Source organism: Halichoerus grypus, chromosome 3 (genome assembly GCF_964656455.1).
Source record: "Halichoerus grypus chromosome 3, mHalGry1.hap1.1, whole genome shotgun sequence".
In the NCBI taxonomy this organism is placed as follows: Eukaryota; Metazoa; Chordata; class Mammalia; order Carnivora; family Phocidae; genus Halichoerus; species Halichoerus grypus.
In genome coordinates, this window is record NC_135714.1 from 93,004,474 (window position 1) to 93,024,501 (window position 20,028).

The 20,028-nt window shown below is 38.9% G+C and overlaps 1 protein-coding gene across 20 annotated transcripts in view; it reads right to left on the bottom strand.

The window, feature by feature from the left end:
• CAMK2D (calcium/calmodulin dependent protein kinase II delta) overlaps positions 1-20,028 on the bottom strand; it is a 320,446-nt gene that overhangs the window by 58,697 nt on the left and 241,721 nt on the right. For all 20 annotated transcript variants that reach the window (XM_078069156.1, XM_078069154.1, XM_078069165.1 and 17 more), the window contains exons 8-9: positions 19,682-19,765; positions 109-203 (exon numbers count right to left, since the gene is read on the bottom strand). In XM_078069156.1, coding sequence (XP_077925282.1) covers positions 109-203; positions 19,682-19,765 — 179 coding nt within the window. The remainder of the gene's footprint in view (positions 1-108; positions 204-19,681; positions 19,766-20,028) is intronic.

The following is a 20,028-nucleotide window of genomic DNA, read 5'->3' on the forward strand; positions in this document are numbered from 1 at the left end:
AGAGAAATTGTTGAAAATTAGTTAAAATTGTAATGAAAAAATTTGGTTCTTGGTCAAAAAACAAAAAACAAACACTCATCTACAGTTATATGAACATTTATTACATACATCATAAGCTCCAGCCTTGATCTGCTGATAGAGTCTGTGTTGATCTTCATCCCAGAAGGGTGGATATCCCACCAGGAGGATATAGAGAATGACACCTGGACAGAATGAGCATATTAACATAATGTTTAATCATTCAGGCAACAGTAAGTTAAATGTGGCAGATCCACAATGACACTAAGCCACACCCATTCAAAGAGGACACTGGGTATTTGGAAAACTTCAGAAAGACATTCCCTGATCTACTCTGAAGCATTCGGTGGAGGGTGAATTCTCCTGTTCTTATGCTCAAGAACTCTGATAATATGTGGCAGTTCGAAACATAAACCAAAGAATTCTATGTGCACTTGAAAAGAATGTGTATTCAGTTGCTTTTGGATGGGGTATTACATATATATCTGTTATGTTTAATGGGTTGTTCAAGGACAGTATTTCCTTGTTAACTTTAGGACCAAAGAATTCTAAAGAGGTATAGCAGGTCAATACCTAAAGATGAAACTCATCTGTCATTGGGATGGCATATTCTTTGGTGTCCCTGATTAAGACTTGTTTTGTGGCCTAACATATGATCTTTCCTGGAAAAGGTTACATGTGCACTCAAGAAGAATGTGTATTCTGTTGCCTTTGGATGGAATATTCTGTATACATCTGTTAAGTTCATCTGGTCTAACATGTTTAAGATCAATATTTCCTTATTGATTTTCTGTCTGGATGATCTATCCACTGATGTAAGTAGGGTATTAAAATCCCCTACTATTATTGTATTGCTATCTATTTCTTCTTTTAAGTCTGTTAATATTTGTTTTATATATTTAGATGCTCCTATATCGGGTACATAAATATTTACAAATGTTATATCTTCTTGTTGGATTGACCTCTTTATCATTATGTAATGCTCATTTTTGTCTCTTATTTCAGCCTTCGTTTTAAAGCCTGTTTTGTCTGATATAAGTATAGTTACTCCCGCTTTCTTTAGGTTTCCATTTGCATGAAAGATCTTTTCCCATCCCTTCATTTTAAGTCTATGTGTCCTTACAGCTGAAGTGAGTCTCTTATAGGCAGTGTAAATTTATTTTTGCTTTTTTTTTTAATCCATACAGCCACTCTATGTCTTTTGATTGGAGAATTTAGTCCATGTACATTTAAAGTAATTATTATTATTTTTTAAAGATTTTATTTATTTATTTGACAAAGAGAGACATAGCGAGAGCAGGAACACAAGCAGGGCGAGTGGGAGAGGGAGAAGCAGGCTTCCCGCGGAGCAGGGAGCCCGATGTGGGACTCGATCCCAGGACCCTGGGATCATGACCTGAGCCGAAGGCAGACGCTTAATGACTGAGCCACCCAGGTGCCCACATTTAAAGTAATTATTGATAGATATGTACTTTTGTCATTTTTGTTAATTGTTTTCTGACTGTTTTTGTAGTTCTCTCTGTTCCTTTCTTCTTCTCTTGCTCTCTTCTTTTGTGGTTTGATGACTTTCTTTAGTGGTATACTTCTATTACTTTCTCTTTCTCTCTTCTGTATTTACTGTAGATTTTCACCTTGTGGTTACCATGAGGCTTACATATAACAAGTTCTAATTATAACTGTCTACTTTAAGTTGATAATTTAAGTTTGATCCTATGCTAAAGCTTACATTTTTACTCTTCCCTGTCCCATGCTTTGCTTTTGATGTCACATTTTTACTTCTGTATCCTGTAGCTAATTATCACAATCATAGAATTTTTACTACCTTTGTCTTTTAACCTGTATACCAGCTTTATAATCGATTAATCCACTACTTCTACTATGTATTTACCTTTCCAGTGAGATTTATTCTTCCATATGTTTTCTTGTTACCAATTAGCAAACTTTCTTTTCAGTTTAAAGAAATCCCTTTAACATTTCTTGTAAGACTGGTTTAGTTTGATGAACTCCTTTAGTTTTTGTTGTATGAAAAACTCATGATCTCTCCTTCAATTTTGAATGACTTTGCTGGGTAGAATATTTGTAGTTGGAAGTTTTTTTCCTTTCAGCACCTTGAATGTTTCATGCCACTCCCTCTGGCCTACAAAGTTTCTGCTGAAACACTTATTATGGGGGTTCCTTGGCATACAACTAATTGTTTTTCTCTTATTGCTTTTAATATTTCCTCATCTTTAACTTTCGACATTTTAATCATAATGTGTCTTGATGTGGGTCTCTTTGATTTCATCTTATTTGGAAATCTCCGGGCTTTCTGGATCTGGATGTCTGTTTCCTTCCCCACTTCCTTCCTTAACTTCCTTAAGGAAGTTTCTAGCCATTATTTCTTCAAACAAGTTTTTTGCCTCTTTCTCTCCTTCTTGTGGGACCCTTATAATGTAAATGTTGGTCTGCTTGATGTTGTTGCGTAAGCCCCTTAAGTTATCTTCATTTTTTTTCTTTTTCTTTCTTTTTTTTTTTTTTGCAGCTGTGATTGGGTGAGTTCCACCAGCAGCTTGGATTCACGTTAACTGATCCTTCCTTCTTTATGTAATCTGTTGTTGAACCTCTCTAGTATGTTTTTCAGTTATTGTATTCTTTAGCTCTGTGACTTCTATTTTGTACTTTCTTTTATTTTCCATCTCTTTATTGAAGCTCTCACTGTGTTCATCCATTCTTTTCCCATGTTCGATGAACATCTTTATTAGCATTACTTTTAGCTCTTTATTAGGTAAAGTACTTATCTGCATTTTATTAAGGATTTTTTTGTAAGGTTTTATCTTATTCTTCCATTTGGAACATATTCTTCTTCTTTTTTTTTTTTTCATTTTACTTGACTCTGTGTTGATCTATAGAGTAGATAAAACAACCCCCTCTCCTTGTGTAGAAGATGAACCTTGTCTTTCAACTCTGCTCCAACTCTTGTCGTCTCTCAAACCTTTGTTCTTATCCAAAAAGCCTACTATATTTTTATTAGCTCTCAGTAGGTAAGGATGTGCCAAGACCTGTCAGTGACTGAAAGGGGAGATGCTCAGTACCTAGATTCACACTGTTTGGAAGCCAGACCCTCAGGTAGCAGCTTTTAAAATTATGCAAATATGTACAGTCCTGTGGGACCATAAGCATAAGCCCCATCGACCAAGCAATTTGGTGGCCCCCTGCATGACAGTCACAAAAATTGGGGCTGCAGATGAATGTATAATCTCTTTTCTGAGAGATACTAGCAAAGCTGGAACCAGGCAGAAGGACAGTGCCAAGATGGTGCCTACAACCTACATTCCTTGAGAGTAGCTCTTAATCTACTAGATATGTACCAACCCTGAAGCCTGCTCCTCAGGGCAAAGTTCTAGGACAAGCCAAGAGGCCCCCTTCACAGAAAGACTAGAAGGAGGTATGCCTCAATCTGCTATCTGTGCAGTGTCCTGGGATGGCAGCCTGCCAAGAATTTTTTCTTCAATTGCCAGTCCTGTGGAACCCAGGAATGCAAGTCCCCCTGACCAGCCAGGCAATCAAGGGGCATACCCTGGGGGGCAGATGCAAAAACAGGGCAGCAGATGTAAAAACCAGGACATCAGCTTCGTGCAAAGCTTCCCTCCAGGAGACACTGGCGCTCTGGAGTGTGGCAGAGGGAGAGCATGAAGAAAGCAGTGCTCTCTGAGGTCTCTGGAAAGATTACAGTCATTCCTTAGATGTGTGTTTAATTAGAAACCTGCCCCTCAGGCTGCAGCCATAGTTTTTAGTTAATAGGCCCCCTTCACAGAAAGACCAAGCTCCTAGGTTTGTTGCCTCTCGCTGTGCGGTAGAGGTGGTGGCTACTTAAGAACTATCTCTCCATCAGTTACAGTCCTATGGGACCCATAAGCAGAAGCCCCACTGACCAACAGAGCTGGCAATGTGGAGGTGTCGCCTGGCAGCAGGTGCAAAAATCAAGGAGCCAGACATGGGTATGAGCTCCTCTCTGGGTGATGCTGATTATTACAGTCTCATGAAATGAGGAACACAAGCCCCCCTGGCCTCCAGAGCCAGCCAGTCAGGAGGCATTCCCTGGGCAGCAGCCACATGTAAAATCTTCCTTCCTGGTGCTCTGGAGCACTCCGAAGGGACAGCGTGGACACAGCACTTGCCAATCTCCACCCCAGAGGATACTCCAGTAGGCTCCTAGATATGTGTGTTAAATTAGATGCCTGCCCTACAGGCTGACACTGTAACATAAGCAGGTCAACCTCCTTCACTTTATGTCTGGAGGCAATCAGGCTGCCTCTCAGCTAGGCCCTTGGGCAGGTATGTCCAAGCATCTAGGCCTGTTAAGAGCTGTCTTTTAGATCATGATAGTCTTGTGCATCTGGGACATGAGTCCTACTGGTTTTCAAAATTAGATGTTTTGGGTGCTCATCTCTCAGGTGCAGGTCCTAAAAGTTGACGTGCTGGATGTGGGACGTGCTTCTCCTTTACTCCTCAAGGAGAAGGCCTGGGTTTTGAGTCATGGTCAGGGTTTATTGTGAGATTGTGTCCCAGCCTCTCCTACCCGCTTCAGTGTGGTTTTCTTTTGCCTGATGTATAATCAACACCCAGCCAGCCTTTAGTTTTTTTGTTTTTTTTTTTTAAGAGGAAACTGTTCCATATGAAGCTATAGAGTCAGTGTGTCCATGGGGGGAGGTGAGTTTGGGATCTTCTAACCTTGCCATCTTGAACCAATTCCCTTCTACTTTTGGAAAGTTTATTTGGCCTGCATGAGGTCTTTAGTTTCTGCCACAGCTCTGACTGCTACTGTTTTTTTGTTTTGTTTTGCTTTTTTTTTTTTTTCTGCTTTCCCTTAAACAATGGAAACCAAGGACAGATGGGTAAGACAGGTAAAACTTTGCCTGGCATGGCCTAAGATTCCTTTTTTTCTCTTAACAGTATTGATCTCTTGGGTTTCTTTAGTTTTTCTTTGTTAGAGAGATCTAGCCTTGCTCTTGTCCATCAGACTTGACATCTTTATATAACGGACACTGGGGCAGCGAAAATGGCTTTTAAACAGTGGTTTAATCACGCTAGACTATGATAGCCTGCTTCAGGAAGATCCAGTTGGAAAGCAAATTCTTAAATTCGTGTGAATCACAACCAATTTAAACAACAATGTATTTAAACATTCTTAAATAAAAACCTAGCAAAGCTTTAAAATCAAAACCGAAAATTATTTTACTATAGTGGAGTTAAAAAGAAAAAAAAGACCATGAAAAAAAATTTCAATATATTGATACCTCATCTTCACAACATAAAAAAATATTTTTTCTATCTTTCACTACATTATAAACTTAATGTACATTAAATTTATTTTTATATCATTTTTACTATCTGATGTAACAGATGCATCCAATGATGATGATGATGAGTGTCTGTGTTTGTGTTCCTAAGATACAGGTGGAAGAAAGGTGATACCTACGTAGTTTTATCCCTCAGCTATAGTTTATGGCGTAAAGAAGAAAATTAGATTTGTAATGGCAATAGTCTATATTAATTTTTAATTAGACATTTTTCTAATAAACATCTGAGGTAGGCTGTTATGAAATTATAAAACAGACTCCCAATGGAGTCATTTAGCATTCTGGACCTAGGCTGGGCTGCAAGCGTGGCCTGCCTCTGAGGCTTTGTCCTTGTGCATTACAACTACAGTCCTGCTGGCTGATACTTGATGTGGTACGTCTCTGCAAAGGGGAAGGCTCACTGATGGCTGGTTCCCCAAGAACCGTCAGGCACTACACAGACAAATGCTCATAATATAATTGTTCAATGGAGGAGTTTCTACCAAAAAATCTACTTTTACTAAATCAATTATACAAATATAGAAGATTTTTAAACACTCAGGCCAGAAGATTTAAGACAAAAACTACATGGGCACTATTAAGTGGACTGAGGTTTAATTTTTAGTGCCTATTTAAATAAACGCTGTTTTGTAAGCTTGCTTTGATTTATCATTAGATTGGAGTCTGAGGCCTTCCTGAATTATATGCTTTTGGAGTTCTATTTCCTGAAAGTATAGAATAACTATGAGAGTCATGATATAATAATAAGTTTTATTGTAGGTAACAGTTTTTTGAGCAGCTACGTGTGCTTTAGTGCATTACCTCATTTACTCCATGTACAACTTTGTGTGGTAGATAATGTTATTGTCCCCATTTTACAGATGAGGAAATGGAGTTTGAGAGCTTATATGACTTAACTGTTTTAGCCATAAGCAGGCTTGACAAAGTCATGTCTTAAAGGTTCCTTGCAGCTACATTTTCTTCGTCTATGAAATTTAATAGGAATGGTCATTTTAAATTTTAAATTGTTGTGTTGTCTAATTGAGAGGCCTTGACTCTCACTGGTAAGGTTTCAGTTTGGTTCTGTCTTAAATGTTCCCTGCAGCCACTTTTTCCTTTAGCTAGGTACTTTAACTTGATTATTTTAAAGTTTTTAGAGGTGGAAAAGATGGCGGAGGAGTAGGGGACCCTATTCCAACCTGTCCCCAGAATTGAGCTGGATACCTACCAGACCACACTGAACACCCATGAAATCAGCCTGAGATGTAAGAAGATAGACCTGGATCTCTACAAACAGAATACTACAGGCAGTTGGTTTCGAGGTACGAAGCAGGGAGCCGTGATTCCACGGGCAGATATTGGAAGATAAATGGCAGAGGGAGGGAGTCATGGGGATCCTGCACCGCCGGTGAGCGACAGCCTCGCATGCTGGCGACAGGCACAGACTCGCAGACCGGTAGCCGCAGGGAAAGGACTTTAGGGCAGCACCCTGGACTGAAACCCAGAGCAGCAGGGCTGTGCGTGCAAACTGGGAGTAGCTGACGGTTTGAGAAGCACAAAGGGCAGAGACATGCCCTGACCTGGAGGTGAGGACTGGGAGTGCTGCTGAGGGGCGCACAACCCAGGACGCTGCAGTTTATAGCAGCACGGACAGAAACGGAGACAGTGTGGCCTGGAGAGCTCACTGAAGAACAGACTGCGGTCTCTCTGCTCTGAGGCAGAGGGTTGGAAACGGTCTCTTCTGCTCTGACTCTTGGAAAAGATGCAGAAAGCCACCAGGGAAAGCCGCCAGAGAACAAAAGCCCCCCAAAAACGGTTTTCACTGAGTCCATCCCCTGCCACAGGGGGCAGGGCAACTCTGCCCAAACAGGGTTGCCTGAGTAACAGCACGGCAGGCCCCTCCCCCAGAAGACAGGCTGGGAGAACAAGAGGACAGCAACCCTAAGGTCCCTATAAAACAGGTGCATCTTGCTTGGGTTGTGGTCAGTAATTTGGACTCTGTATATTCCCTCAACCACCCCTCAACAAAATGACTAGAAGGAGGAACCCCCAAAATAGGAAAGACTCAGAGACTGTGACTTCTGCCACAGATTTACAAATGGACACAGATATAACCAAGATGTCGGAGATGGAATTCAGGGTAGCAATTGTGAAGACAATAGCCAGAATGGAGAAATCGATTAATGGCAACATAGAGTCTCTAAGGGCAGAAATGAAAGCTGAATTGGCAGAACTTAAAAATGCTATCAATGAGATCCAATCTAATCTAGATAATCTAACAGCTAGGGTAAGTGAGGCAGAAGAATGAATTATGATCTAGAAGACCAATTAATAGACAAGAAGGAAAAAGAGGAGGCCAGGGAAAAACAATTCAAAATCCATGAAAACAGAATCAGAGAAATAAGTAACACCATGAAACGTTCCAATGTCAGAATTATTGGGATCCCTGAGGGGGTGGAGAGAGTGAGAGAGGACTAGAAGATATATTTGAGCAAATCGTAGCTGAGAACTTCCCTAATCTGGGGAATGAAACAAACATTCGAGTCCTGGAGGCAGAGAGGACCCCTCCCAAGATCAAGGAAAACAGGCCAATGCCCTGGCATGTAATAGTAAAACTCACAAATCTTAGAACCAAGGAAACCATCTTAGGGCAGTTAGGGGGATGAGATTCCTTACGTACAGAGGGAGGAACACCAGAATAACGTCAGACCTAGCCACAGAGACCTGGCAAGCCAGAAGGGCCTGGCAAGACATATTCGGGGTACTAAACAAGAAGAACATGCAGCCAAGAATACTTTATCCGGCAAGGCTGTCATTTAGAATGGATGGAGAGATGCAGAACTTCCAAGACCAGCAGAAACTGAAAGAATATGTGACCGGCCCTGCAAGAAATATTAAGGGGGGTTCTATAAAAGGAGAAAGACCCCAAGAGTGATATACAACAGAAATTCACAAGGACAATCTATAAAAACAACGTCTTCACAGGCAACATGATGACAATTAATTCATATCTTTCAATAATCACTCTCAACATGAACGGCCGAAATGCTCCCAATAAAACGGCACACGTTTGCAGATTGGATTAAAAAGACAGGACCCATCCATATGCTGTCTATAAGAGACTCATTTTGAACCTAAAGATACATCCAGACTGAAAGTGAAGGGATGGAGATCCATCTTCCATGCTAATGGACCTCAAAGAAAGCTGGGGTAGCAATTCTTATATCACACAAATTAGATTTTAAGCTAAAGACTGTAGTTAGAGACACAGAAGGACACTATATCATTCTTAAAGGGTCTATCCAACAAGAAGATCTAACAATTGTAAATATCTATGCCCCCCAACATGGGAGCAGCCATCTATATAAGCCAACTGTTAACCAAAATAAAGACTCATATTGATAACAATACGTTAATTGTAGGAGACCTCAATACTCCACTTTCAGCAATAGACAGATCATCTAAGCTGAAAATCAACAAAGAAACAAGAGCTTTGAATGACACACTTGACCAGATGGACCTCATAGATACATACAGAACATTCCACCCTAAAGCAACAGAATATTCATTCTTCTCAAGCGCTCATGGAACTTTCTCCAGAATAGACCACATACTGGGTCACAAATCAGGTCTCAACCGATACCAAAAGATTGAGATTATTCCCTGCATATTCTCAGACCACAATGCTCTAAAACTGGAACTCAATCATAAGAAAAAATTTGGCAGAAATTCAAACACTTGGAAGCTAAAGACCTCTCTGCTCAAGAATGTTTGGGTCAACCAGGAAATCAAAGAAGAACTTAAACAATTCATGGAAACCAATGAGAACGAAAACACATTAGTCCAAAACCTATGGGATACTGCAAAGGTGGTCCTAACGGGGAAATACAAGGCCATCCGAGCCTCACTCAAAAAAATAGAAAAATCCCGAATTCACCAACTAACTCTACACCTTAAAGAACTAGAGAAAAAGCAAGAAACATTAGCCACGCACTAGAAGAGAAATAATTAAGATTAGAGCAGAGATCAATGAATTAGGAACCAGAAACACAGTAGAGCAGATCAACGAAACTAGAAGCCAGTTCTTTGAAAGAATTAATAAGATCGATAAACCACTGGCTGGACTTATATAAAAGAAAGGAGAAAGGACCCAAATTAATAAAATTATGAATGAAAGGGGAGAGATCACGACTAACACCAAGGGAATAGAAACAATTTTTAGAAATTATTATCAACAACTATATGCCAATAAGCTGAGCAATCTGGATGAAATGGATGCCTTCCTGGAAACCTATAAACTCCCAAGACTGAAACAGGAAGAAATTGACAACCTGAATAGGCCAATAACCGGTAACAAGATTGAAGCAGTGATCAAAAACCTCCCAAAAAACAAGAGTCCAGGGCCTGATGGATTCCCTGGGGAATTCTACCAAACATTCAAAGAAGAAATAATACCTATTCTACTGAAGCTGTTTCAAAAAACAGAAACAGAAGGAAAGCTTCCAGACTCATTCTATGAGGCCAGCATTACCTTAATCCCCAAACCAGGCAAAGACCCCATCAAAAAGGAGAATTTTAGACTGATATCCCTGAGGAATATGGATTCCAAAATTCTCAACAAAATCCTAGCTAACAGGATCCAGCAATACATTAAAAGGATCATCCACCATGACCAAGTGGGATTTATCCCTGGGATGCCAGGGTGGTTCAACATTCGCAAATCAATCAATGTGATAGAACACATTAATAAGAGGAGAGAGAAAAACGATATGGTCTTCTCAATTGATGCAGAAAAAGCATTTGACAAAATGCAGCATCCTTTCCTGATTAAAACTCTTCAGAGTATAGGGATAGAGGGAACATTCCTCAAGTTCATAAAATCCATCTATGAAAAACCCACAGCGAATATCATCCTCAATGAGGAGAAGCTGAGAGCCTTTCCCTTAAGATCAGGAACACGTCAAGGATGCCCACACTTGCCAATATTGTTCAATACAGTACTAGAAGTCCTAGCAACAGCAATCAGACAACAGAAAGACATAAAACGTATTCAAATTGGCAAAGAAGAAGTCAAACTCTATTTGCAGATGAAATGATACTTCACGTGGAAAACCCAAAAGACTCCACCCCCAAATTACTAGAACTCATACAACAATTCAGTAATGTGTCAGGATACAAAATCAATGCACAGAAATCAGTTGCTTTCTTATACACTAACAATGCAACTGTAGAAAGAGAAATTAGAGAAACGATTCCATTTACAACAGCACCAAAAACCATAAGATACCTCGGAATGAACCTAACCAAAGAGGTAAAGGATCTATACTCTAGGAACTACAGAACACTCATGAAAGAATTGAAGAAGACACAAAAAAGATGGAAAAATATTTCATGCTCATGGATCGGAAGAATAAACATTGTTAAAATGTCTATGCTACCCAGAGCAATCTATACCTTCAATGCCATCCCGATCAAAATTCCAATGACATTTTTCAAAGTGCTGGAACAAACAATCCTAAAATTTGTATGGAATCAGAAAAGACCCCGAATCGCCAAGGAAATACTGAAAAAGAAAAACAAAGCTGGGGGCATCATGTTGCCCGATTTCAAGCTATATTACAAAGCAGTGATCACCAAGACAGCATGGTACTGGCACAAAAACAGACATATAGATCAATGGAACTAGCCCAGATATGGACCCTCAACTCTATGGTTAAATCATCTTTGACAAAGCAGGAAAAAATATGCAATGGAAAAAAGACAGTCTCTTCAATAAATTGTGCTGGGAAAATTGGACAGCTATATACAGAAGAATGAAACTCAACCATTCTCTAACACCATACACAAAGATAAACTCAAAATGGATGAAAGACCTCAATGTGAGACAGGAATCCATCAAAATCCTAGAGGAGAACATAGGCAGTAACCTCTTTGACATCACTCACAGCAACTTCTTTCAAGATACATCTCCAAAGGCTGGTGAAACAAAAGCAAAAATGAACTTTTGGGACTTCTTCAAGATAAAAAGCTTCTGCACAGCAAAGGAAACAGTCAACAAAACAAAGAGGCAACCCACAGAATGGGAGAAGATATTTGCAAATGACACTACAGATAAAGGGGTGGTATCCAAGATCTATAAAGAACTTCTCAAACTCAACACCCAAAAAACAAATAAGTCAAAAAGTGGGCAGAAGATATGAAAAGACACTTCTCTGAAGAAGACATACAAATGGCTAACAGACACTTTAAAAAATGTTCATCATCATTAGCCATCAGGGAAATCCAAATCAAAACCACACTGAGATACCACCTTACACCAGTTAGAATGGCAAAAATGGACAGGGAAAGAAACAACAAATGTTGGAGAGGTTGTGGAGAAAGGGGAACCCTCTTACACTGTTGGTGGGAATGCAAGTTGGTACAGCCACTTTGGAAAACAGTGTGGAGGTGCCTCAAAAATTTAAAAATAGAGCTACCCTATGACCCAGCAATTGCACTACTGGGTATTTACCCCAAAGACACAGATGTAGTGAAAAGAAGAGCCATATGCACCCCAATGTTCATAGCAGCAATGTCCGCAATAGCCAAACTGTGGAAAAAGCTGAGATGCCCTTCAACAGATGAATGGATAAAGAAGATGTGGTCCATATATACAATGGAATAGAACTCAGCCATCAGAAAGGATGAATACCCAACTTTTACACCAACAGGGATGGGACTGGAGGAGATTATGCTAAGTGAAATAAGTCAAGCAGAGAAAGTCAATTATCATATGGTTTCACTTATTTGTGGAACATAAGGAATAGCATGGAGGACATTAGGAGAAGGAAGGTAAAAATGAAGGGGGGATAACGGAGGGAGAGACGAACCATGAGAGACTGAGGGTTTTAGAGGGGAGAGGGGTGGAGGGATGGGTTAACCCGGTGGTGGGTATTAAGGAGGGCACGCACTACATGGAGCACTGGGTGTTATATGAAAACAATGAATCGTGGATCACTACATCAAAAATTAATGATGTATTGTATGGTGATGGACATAACATAATAAAATTAAATTAAAAAAAAGTTATTGACTGAGAGTCTTTGCCCCATTAGTAAGGGGACAATTTACTTTTTTCTTGTAACCTTAATTTATAACTCTAATATTTCACCTTTTTCTCCTAGGTCAGAGAAAAAAAAAGAAAAAAAAATACAGGTTTTTTTTTTTCTTTCCCTATAACTAAGGCAGTAAATTTTTTAAAAGCCCATCAAAATCTTCACTTTATTTTTTTGCAAGAACATTTCAGGGATGATGACATAACCTCTAAAGATTGGATGTTTCTCAGGATGTTAGTGCCCTTTGATGATCTCTACCTAGATATTTCATTAGGGGTTACAAAATAATGATATTGTAATTCTATTATACCTTCTTTAGTCTAAGAACAACTTACTTCATCAATTATTTGGTTATCCTGTCTTACAGTTCATACAGGAAAGGTAGAGTAACAGATATTTTTTTCTCTTTTACTAATCAGTTTTTGCAATGATACATTGGTTCCCCATTAACTAATCCCCTAATCCAAAGGTTAAGATTGCTATTGTATTTTGATTATCATCATGAATGCATGGATTTAAACTCATTTGATGTGTTTTAATCCATTACTGTTATTTTTCTCATTTATGCTCTAATTGTCCCGTCTTTAACCGGAAGAAGCCTCTTCAAGTTGGCTCCTGAGTCCTGTTAATATCTAGGTAGAGATTATCAAAGGCCACTAACATCATGAGAAACATCTAACCTTTGGAAGCTATATCATCATTCCTGAAGTGTTCTTGCAAAAAAAAAAAAAAAAAAAAAAGAGTCTCTGGTCTTTAACAGTTTTCTTTCTTTCTGCTGTAACAAGATGCACTGTATCATCTTGTGCTTTTTTTTTTTTTTTCCCTGATCCATACTTGTAATAAGCCACTTGTACAAGGAATCCTGGTTTCTTATAGTGGTAAACATTATGTAGAGACCAATATCAGGTATTCCATAGGGGTGCTCTGTGGGAATTGCAGGTTTTCTTCAAACAAATAATGGGAAAGGGAGTGGGGAGAGGAAGAGGGGGAGGGAGGGAGAGAGAGAGAGAGAGATAGAGAGAGAAGCAGGAACTACAAATTAAAAGAGACCTAAGAGACCAAACTAATAACAAAATTATAAGAGGACAAATTCCAAAAAAATCCTAGATATTTGATGGTTTTAAGTAGTTATTATTAAATTTTGAGGTATTGCTATCATTGCCATTCTTTTAAAAGAACTCTTTTCTTTTAGAGATGCACATTACAGTATGTATAGATGTATTAATATTATGTTTGGATTTGACTAAAAAATCTTGGGGATGAGAAATGAATAGGGTGGTATAGATGAAATAAGATTAGCCATCAGTTCATTATATTATTCTATCTACTTTTGTATGCTTCAAAATTTCCAAAACAAAAAGTTAAAAAAACTATTTTGACACAGTCAGCTTCATATAATATTTAAAAATGGAAGTTAAAACTAGTTTTAACTGTCATATATGCATATTTGTGCTTGGGTGATGCTAGAGATATTTGATTAGTAAGAGTTGAGAAGCACTGATTACTGATTAGGTAGAAAGATTACATTATCAAGAACATTCAAAAATGATTTTAATAAAAGCTAGAGTTAGAAACATGATTAAACCTATAATCACATTAATGATTAAAACATTCTAATGACTACTCTGATGAAAGGAGGAAGAAAGAAGCAATGTTGAGAAACTCTGAGAAGTCTGTGGGAAGTTAACAGAACAATCTAACAAGACCCACTTAATACTCTTTTAATAAAGGGCATACTATGAGTGGAGTTTGGAAATGCATAATTAACTATATGAGGAATAAGTATGGCTCTCTTTTATATTATAATACCTTATGCAAAAAAAAATCATACAATTCAAATAGTAAAAGTGTTTAACCAACTCTGACCTACAGGGCCAATGATGGGTAGAACAAAGATCTAGAAGATCAAGGTCAGTAAGATAGGAAGTTTTTTTCCAGGTGATGGAAACTATGCCATGTAGTAGGGGTGGCAAACTGACAGTTCTTCCAGCATCAGGCAGAAATGAATGCCTGAGCCTGTACTGTGCATGGGGGGCGGGGGCGGTGGTAACCAGGGGAGAGCATGTGTCCATTATCTGACAGGTACAGTTGCTATTTAAGGACAAAAGCACCTTGTTATTAGTTCTTTTGATTACTTTAAGAGAAGCCGGAAACTGGTAGTTTTACAAAAAATCTCCTGATAATAAATTATAAAGATAATTAATGAATGTCAACACCTCCCAAAGTGAAAGGCCCACCAGTCTGGCCAAGATGTCTGTAAACCACCTGTTTGCAATCTGTGCTATATTGTATAAGAATTGTAAAACTTGCTGCCCTAAAGAAATTTGCAACTATCTAGGGTAATGCTGTTCATGGTTGGTGTGCATGAGGATAAACTAGTAAGCTTGATCAAATGCAAATTCCTGAACCTCATCACAGAGAATCTTATTCAGTGATCCTCCAGGGCATCCCAAAAAGCTGAAATTTTGATTGCCACTTAGGTCACTTCGAAGCATGGGTCCATGATCCACAGTTTGTAAATCATCAGGTTAGGGAAACCATAAATATTGTATTTTGAGAAATCTAAGACAATATGTAAGTTCAGAGTAAGACAATATTGGTAGAGGCTATAACTGTGAGTAAAGCCCCATGGGTAGAAGACTAATGAGAATGTGAGTCATAAAGGATGAAGGCACGGAGCCTTGAAATTGTAAGGCATACCTGTGATGGCAAAGTGTAAGGTAATCACAGAACTGGTAATCATAAGCAACAAATGTTGACCAGTGCAAGGTAATCATAGCAACAAACTGTCCAGTAGGCTTGAGATTTCAAAACTGTAAATACTTTCTTAAAAAGTGCTTGATGCTGACTTTTCCCAGCTGAAATATATAAGAAAAAATACCACAATCTCTAAGGAGAATGGGAACTGTTAGCAAACATGTGCTCTAAGGTCAAGTAATCACACAACTTGTAAGTGGCCATGCAAGAAAAGAAGAAATATATTCCATAATATTCCAAAGGTTCATCAAAAGTCATGATCATTCTGTGATAGTCACTAACTTATTATCACTTATAATTGTTCTGAGTGATATCTAATTCAGATAGAGACGTAGTTAAGACAAGGGTGAGTGTGTGAGAGTGTGTGAGAGTGTGTGTGTGTATGTGTGTGTGTTGGCTATGTTTATATGGGCTTACATTCATTATTTTTTGAACTGAGATGTAGAAGCAATTTTGTTAAAATCCAGTGATTCAGTGACATCTATAAACAACACTTGCTCATTCCATTGGGGAATTATGGAAACAGCTATATATGCAAGAAAGCCATCAAAATCAATTTACTGTTGTTAATGGTACAACACACGGGTATGTTTTTGCTTCATTAATGTCTATTATTTGCTTTCCAGTAATGGACTAGCTGCTTTCAAAGACTGAATACAGGTCAGATTACATTCTGTGGGAGGTCTCAAAAGCAAGGTAATGGTGGTAAAGTATTCAAAATTTGTTATGTATCAATATTTGCATATTTCTAATAAAAATAATGTACAGACTTCTTTTAGCTTTTATACCAATAGTGTGCTTCACTCTGCTCTATGCCAACTGCTAAAAAGACATTCTGCTGTAGTGAGTGCTCACAGCTCAACTCACAGAAGATTAGCTGCCATTCTGCTAAGTGTCTTATTCTGCATTTCTTTTGTTATCTGGGCAGTGTCATTTACTACCACACTACCCAACGTCTAGCCTTGAAAAGAAGTATTCAGTAGGCAAGAGCTAGTGCTGATGGATGGCCAAAAAGGAGTTTCTCTCAAGATATGCCATAACCTAAAAGCAATCGAATAATGTGTACATTATCTTGGTGGTTCTTACAATGGGGATGAGGAAGGGTGGATTGTCTTAGAAATAAAGAGAATTTAATGTCACTTTCATGTTACCTGAGCAGAGTGAAAATATAATAAAATGGTAAAGCAATATTCCAAACCCACTGCAGTGATCCAGGAATGTAACAAAAGGCAGAACACTCTATTAAGATGTTCGTGGAAGGGGGATCATTTCCCCCAAATATGTGCTATTGGTATATCTAAGACGTTTCCGTAGTTACCTATGTGATCCCAAATGCATTTCAAGGCACACAGTTTTAAAAAAGTCACAAACTCTAAGGAAAATGAGAACTGTTAGGAAATATATGCTCTAAATGGAGCATGGCTTGTCACAAAGGGATTTGGCTGTTTGTAGAAAATTGTGGGAAGAAAGCAAAGGTAAGGATAGAACTGAGCAAAGTGAGGGGCCATCTGGGTGGCTGTCTGTTAAGCATCCGACTCTTGGTTTTGGTTCAGGTCATGATCTCAGGGTCATGAGATTGAGCCCCACATCAGGCTCAGTGTGGAGTCTGCTTGAGATTCTCCCTCTGCCTCTACCCCTGCTCTCTCTCTCTGAAATAAATAAATGAAATCTTAAAAAAAAAAAAAAAAAGAACTGAGCAAAGTGAAGGGTGGCTCTGCCCATGGCACAACTGAGGTTGAAATCTGTTAGATGCCCTTTGGCTCTAAGTTCCTAGAGTCATTATGAGATCTGTATGTGTGTGCATATACATCTGCAGGCATACATGTACCATCTATCTACTCTCTACTTACAGTTCTTAAGAATGTTATGTAGCTTAGACAATAAGGAGGGAAGCAACTCTTTGCCCATCTCTTTTCTCTCTTCCAGCCAAGAAAGTTAGAGCTTCTACCTTATAAGTTACCTCACATTTTACAGATGTGAAATCCTATTATTACAAAATATGCCCTTATTTTAAAATGTTAGCTATACAAATAATGCACTCAAACAAAAAATCTGAAAGCCAAGTATACTCAAATTTACCAAAGTAATATTAAAATTGAGCATAGTGTGTTTATGAGTCTAAGACAGTAAATCTAAACTCTGATGATATGTCATAGTTATTAAAAATGCCACAGCCTGTACTCAGCTCAGACCCACTAGAGCAGAGGGCCCATGTAGGGCCCATATATTTATGTTTCATCACGGATTTTGCTCCACAGAAGAAACCCTACTACAAAATACCAGTTTTTTGGGTTTCTTTTAAATCATCTGTTATTCTTCAGCACAAATAAAACTGATATATTATGAAAAAATGTGTTTAATGCAAGCATTAAATAAATGATTTATTTAGAGTATTTGAATGAATGAAATACAATTCAGGAGCTGTGAAAGTGGTCCACAGTAACATCTTTGGCAGAATCAAAGGCATGCAAGAGAAGAATTTAAAGGAGAACAAAAAAAGCAAAGAGAGAGGCAGGTATTTGGTATTCAGGTAACCAGATGAAGTTACAATATTCAACTGATGATCAAAACAATAATGCTGGGTCATCTAATAAAATGTGTATCTCTCACATGGCTACACATCAGTTATCTAGAAAATTCCTTTATAAAGAAATAGTTTCTTACTTTCCATTTCATACAAGGAAGCTGAGCTACCGGGACTACTTAAAATTTGTGCCAGCTCCTACAGCAAGAGCACTGAAGAGCTGGGTCAGGGCTCTCAGCCGCTGCACATACTGCCTCCTGCCTGTGAAGCAGGTGGGAGGGAGGAGAAAGAGGAAAAGGAGAAGGGATGAAGAAAAAGGGAGGTGGGAGGAGGCTAGAGGTGACCTTCTGATGAAGGCAGCAAGGAAAGCCTCTTGAGTGCCCTCTGCCTCAGCTACTGACCGGTCTCTAGCACAGTAGCCCACCGGTGTGCAGGGTCTGCGTGCAGCACACCAGCTACACTCCCCTCAACTGTATCCTCCATAAAACCCACCTGTGTCTGCCTGCCTCTCAGCACACTCTTTGCTGCTTTTTAAATTCATCAGCAAAGACAGATCTGTGATGAGAGCTGATCTGTTGTAAGGGAAATATGTGAGTTATTTGCCATTAGCATTTAGATTTGAACAAGGACATTCTGTGACAATGCCCTAACCCAAAGGCATAGAGTTCATGCTTAGAAGATCTTCTCAAGTAGGCAGGAGGAAGACAGAGCTTAGAGCACACCTAAGACCTTACCCTTTAATTAATCCAACCTTTTAGAGTAATAGCTGTTTGTATTTTTAAATTTCTTTACAAACTATAAAATGTCTTTATTTGACCCCCATACAATCCTATGAGGGTAATATTTTCCTGTTTTACAGGTGAAGAACCCAACTCAGAGATACTAGAGATAGGGTTCATAGGTGCAAAGCAAAGACTTGAATGCAGGTGTTGTGACTCCAGATACAATGCTCCTCCCATAACTGCTTTCCTAGGCATGGAGGTAAGCCTAAAGGCCCAAGATGCATCCAGTTTAAGATCAGACACCAAGTTGCTATTGTTAATGAGATAAAGCTGACAAGAAATATAGTGTGGTTAGATATAGGTTAGGGATAACCTATTACTACGAAGTAGTGGCAATGAATTTATGATTATTTTTTCAGTAAAACCAAATCTAAAAAGTTATTTTCAGAATCAAAATAAGGTCTTTGTTTTTGTTTTTGTTTTTTTTTCCCCACTCCTTCCAGGCTTACTGACAAACACCAAAGGCAACAAGGTCTGTCTGCAGCACACTAAAGCCAAACTATTTACAGATTTGTAGTGATGACACAGTGTCAGGAACCTACAGGACTAGTTTGTGTCAATAACCCCAGCTGAAAAATATTTCAGAGCATCCTATAGTATCCCTTTTATTTCAGTTTTTTACCTATTTGCTGGATAGGTTAACACACAGAAATTCTGTTTAAAAACTGTGGTGGGAATCCTCCACATTATGTGTCTTTGAGCCTGCACAGGATACTTATTTGATTGGAGTTGGTTGCTAAAGGCCTAAATCAGAGTTCAGTCCATAGGACGGACCAGTTTCCTTCTTTTTCAAGATCCATTTTTTCTCTCTTAATCCCTGCCAAGCATGTCATGCAAACATGGTATTTGCGGTAAGGGCCGCTTGAATGAGGCAGGACGACCGCGGCATAAACGCACGGCCGCCACTGGGGGCGCTCTGTGCCTCTGGCCTCCAAGTGCGTCCTGACACTGGAAACACTAACGTCGCCTGGGAACTTGCGAAAAACACAGATGCTCCTACCCCAGACCTACCAAGTCAGAAGTAGTCATCTGTGCTTTGACCAGCCCTCCACGTGACCTTTGTCAGCTGAAGTTTGAGAACTACTACTCTAGGTTGATCACAAGAGAGCATTAACTTCAAATCTGAAAGATACTATTTTCAATCATACTGGTGTACTGCAAAATTTGCATGGAAATACGATTCCTTACCGCATGCCCACATATCCACTGGCTTTCCATAAGGATCTTTACGTAGAACTTCTGGAGAAAGATAGCCGGGTGTGCCAGCAAAACCTAGGGAAAACGGAAGTTAATGAGTCAGAGTTGATTTGACAAAACAAATGTGAAATGGGAAACTAAGGAAGAAAACATTTTTGGGACTTTTTAATCTGATGATCTGTTTGTCAAAATAAAACAAGGCCTAAAATAATCTACACTAGTTTCTCTCTATAGCAGTATCAACACTAATCTGCTTTGTAGCTTATTAGAAAAAAATGCATTTTTTCCCCAGATATGAAGGCTACTCTATTATGCTATATAGTCAGCATGTATACTTA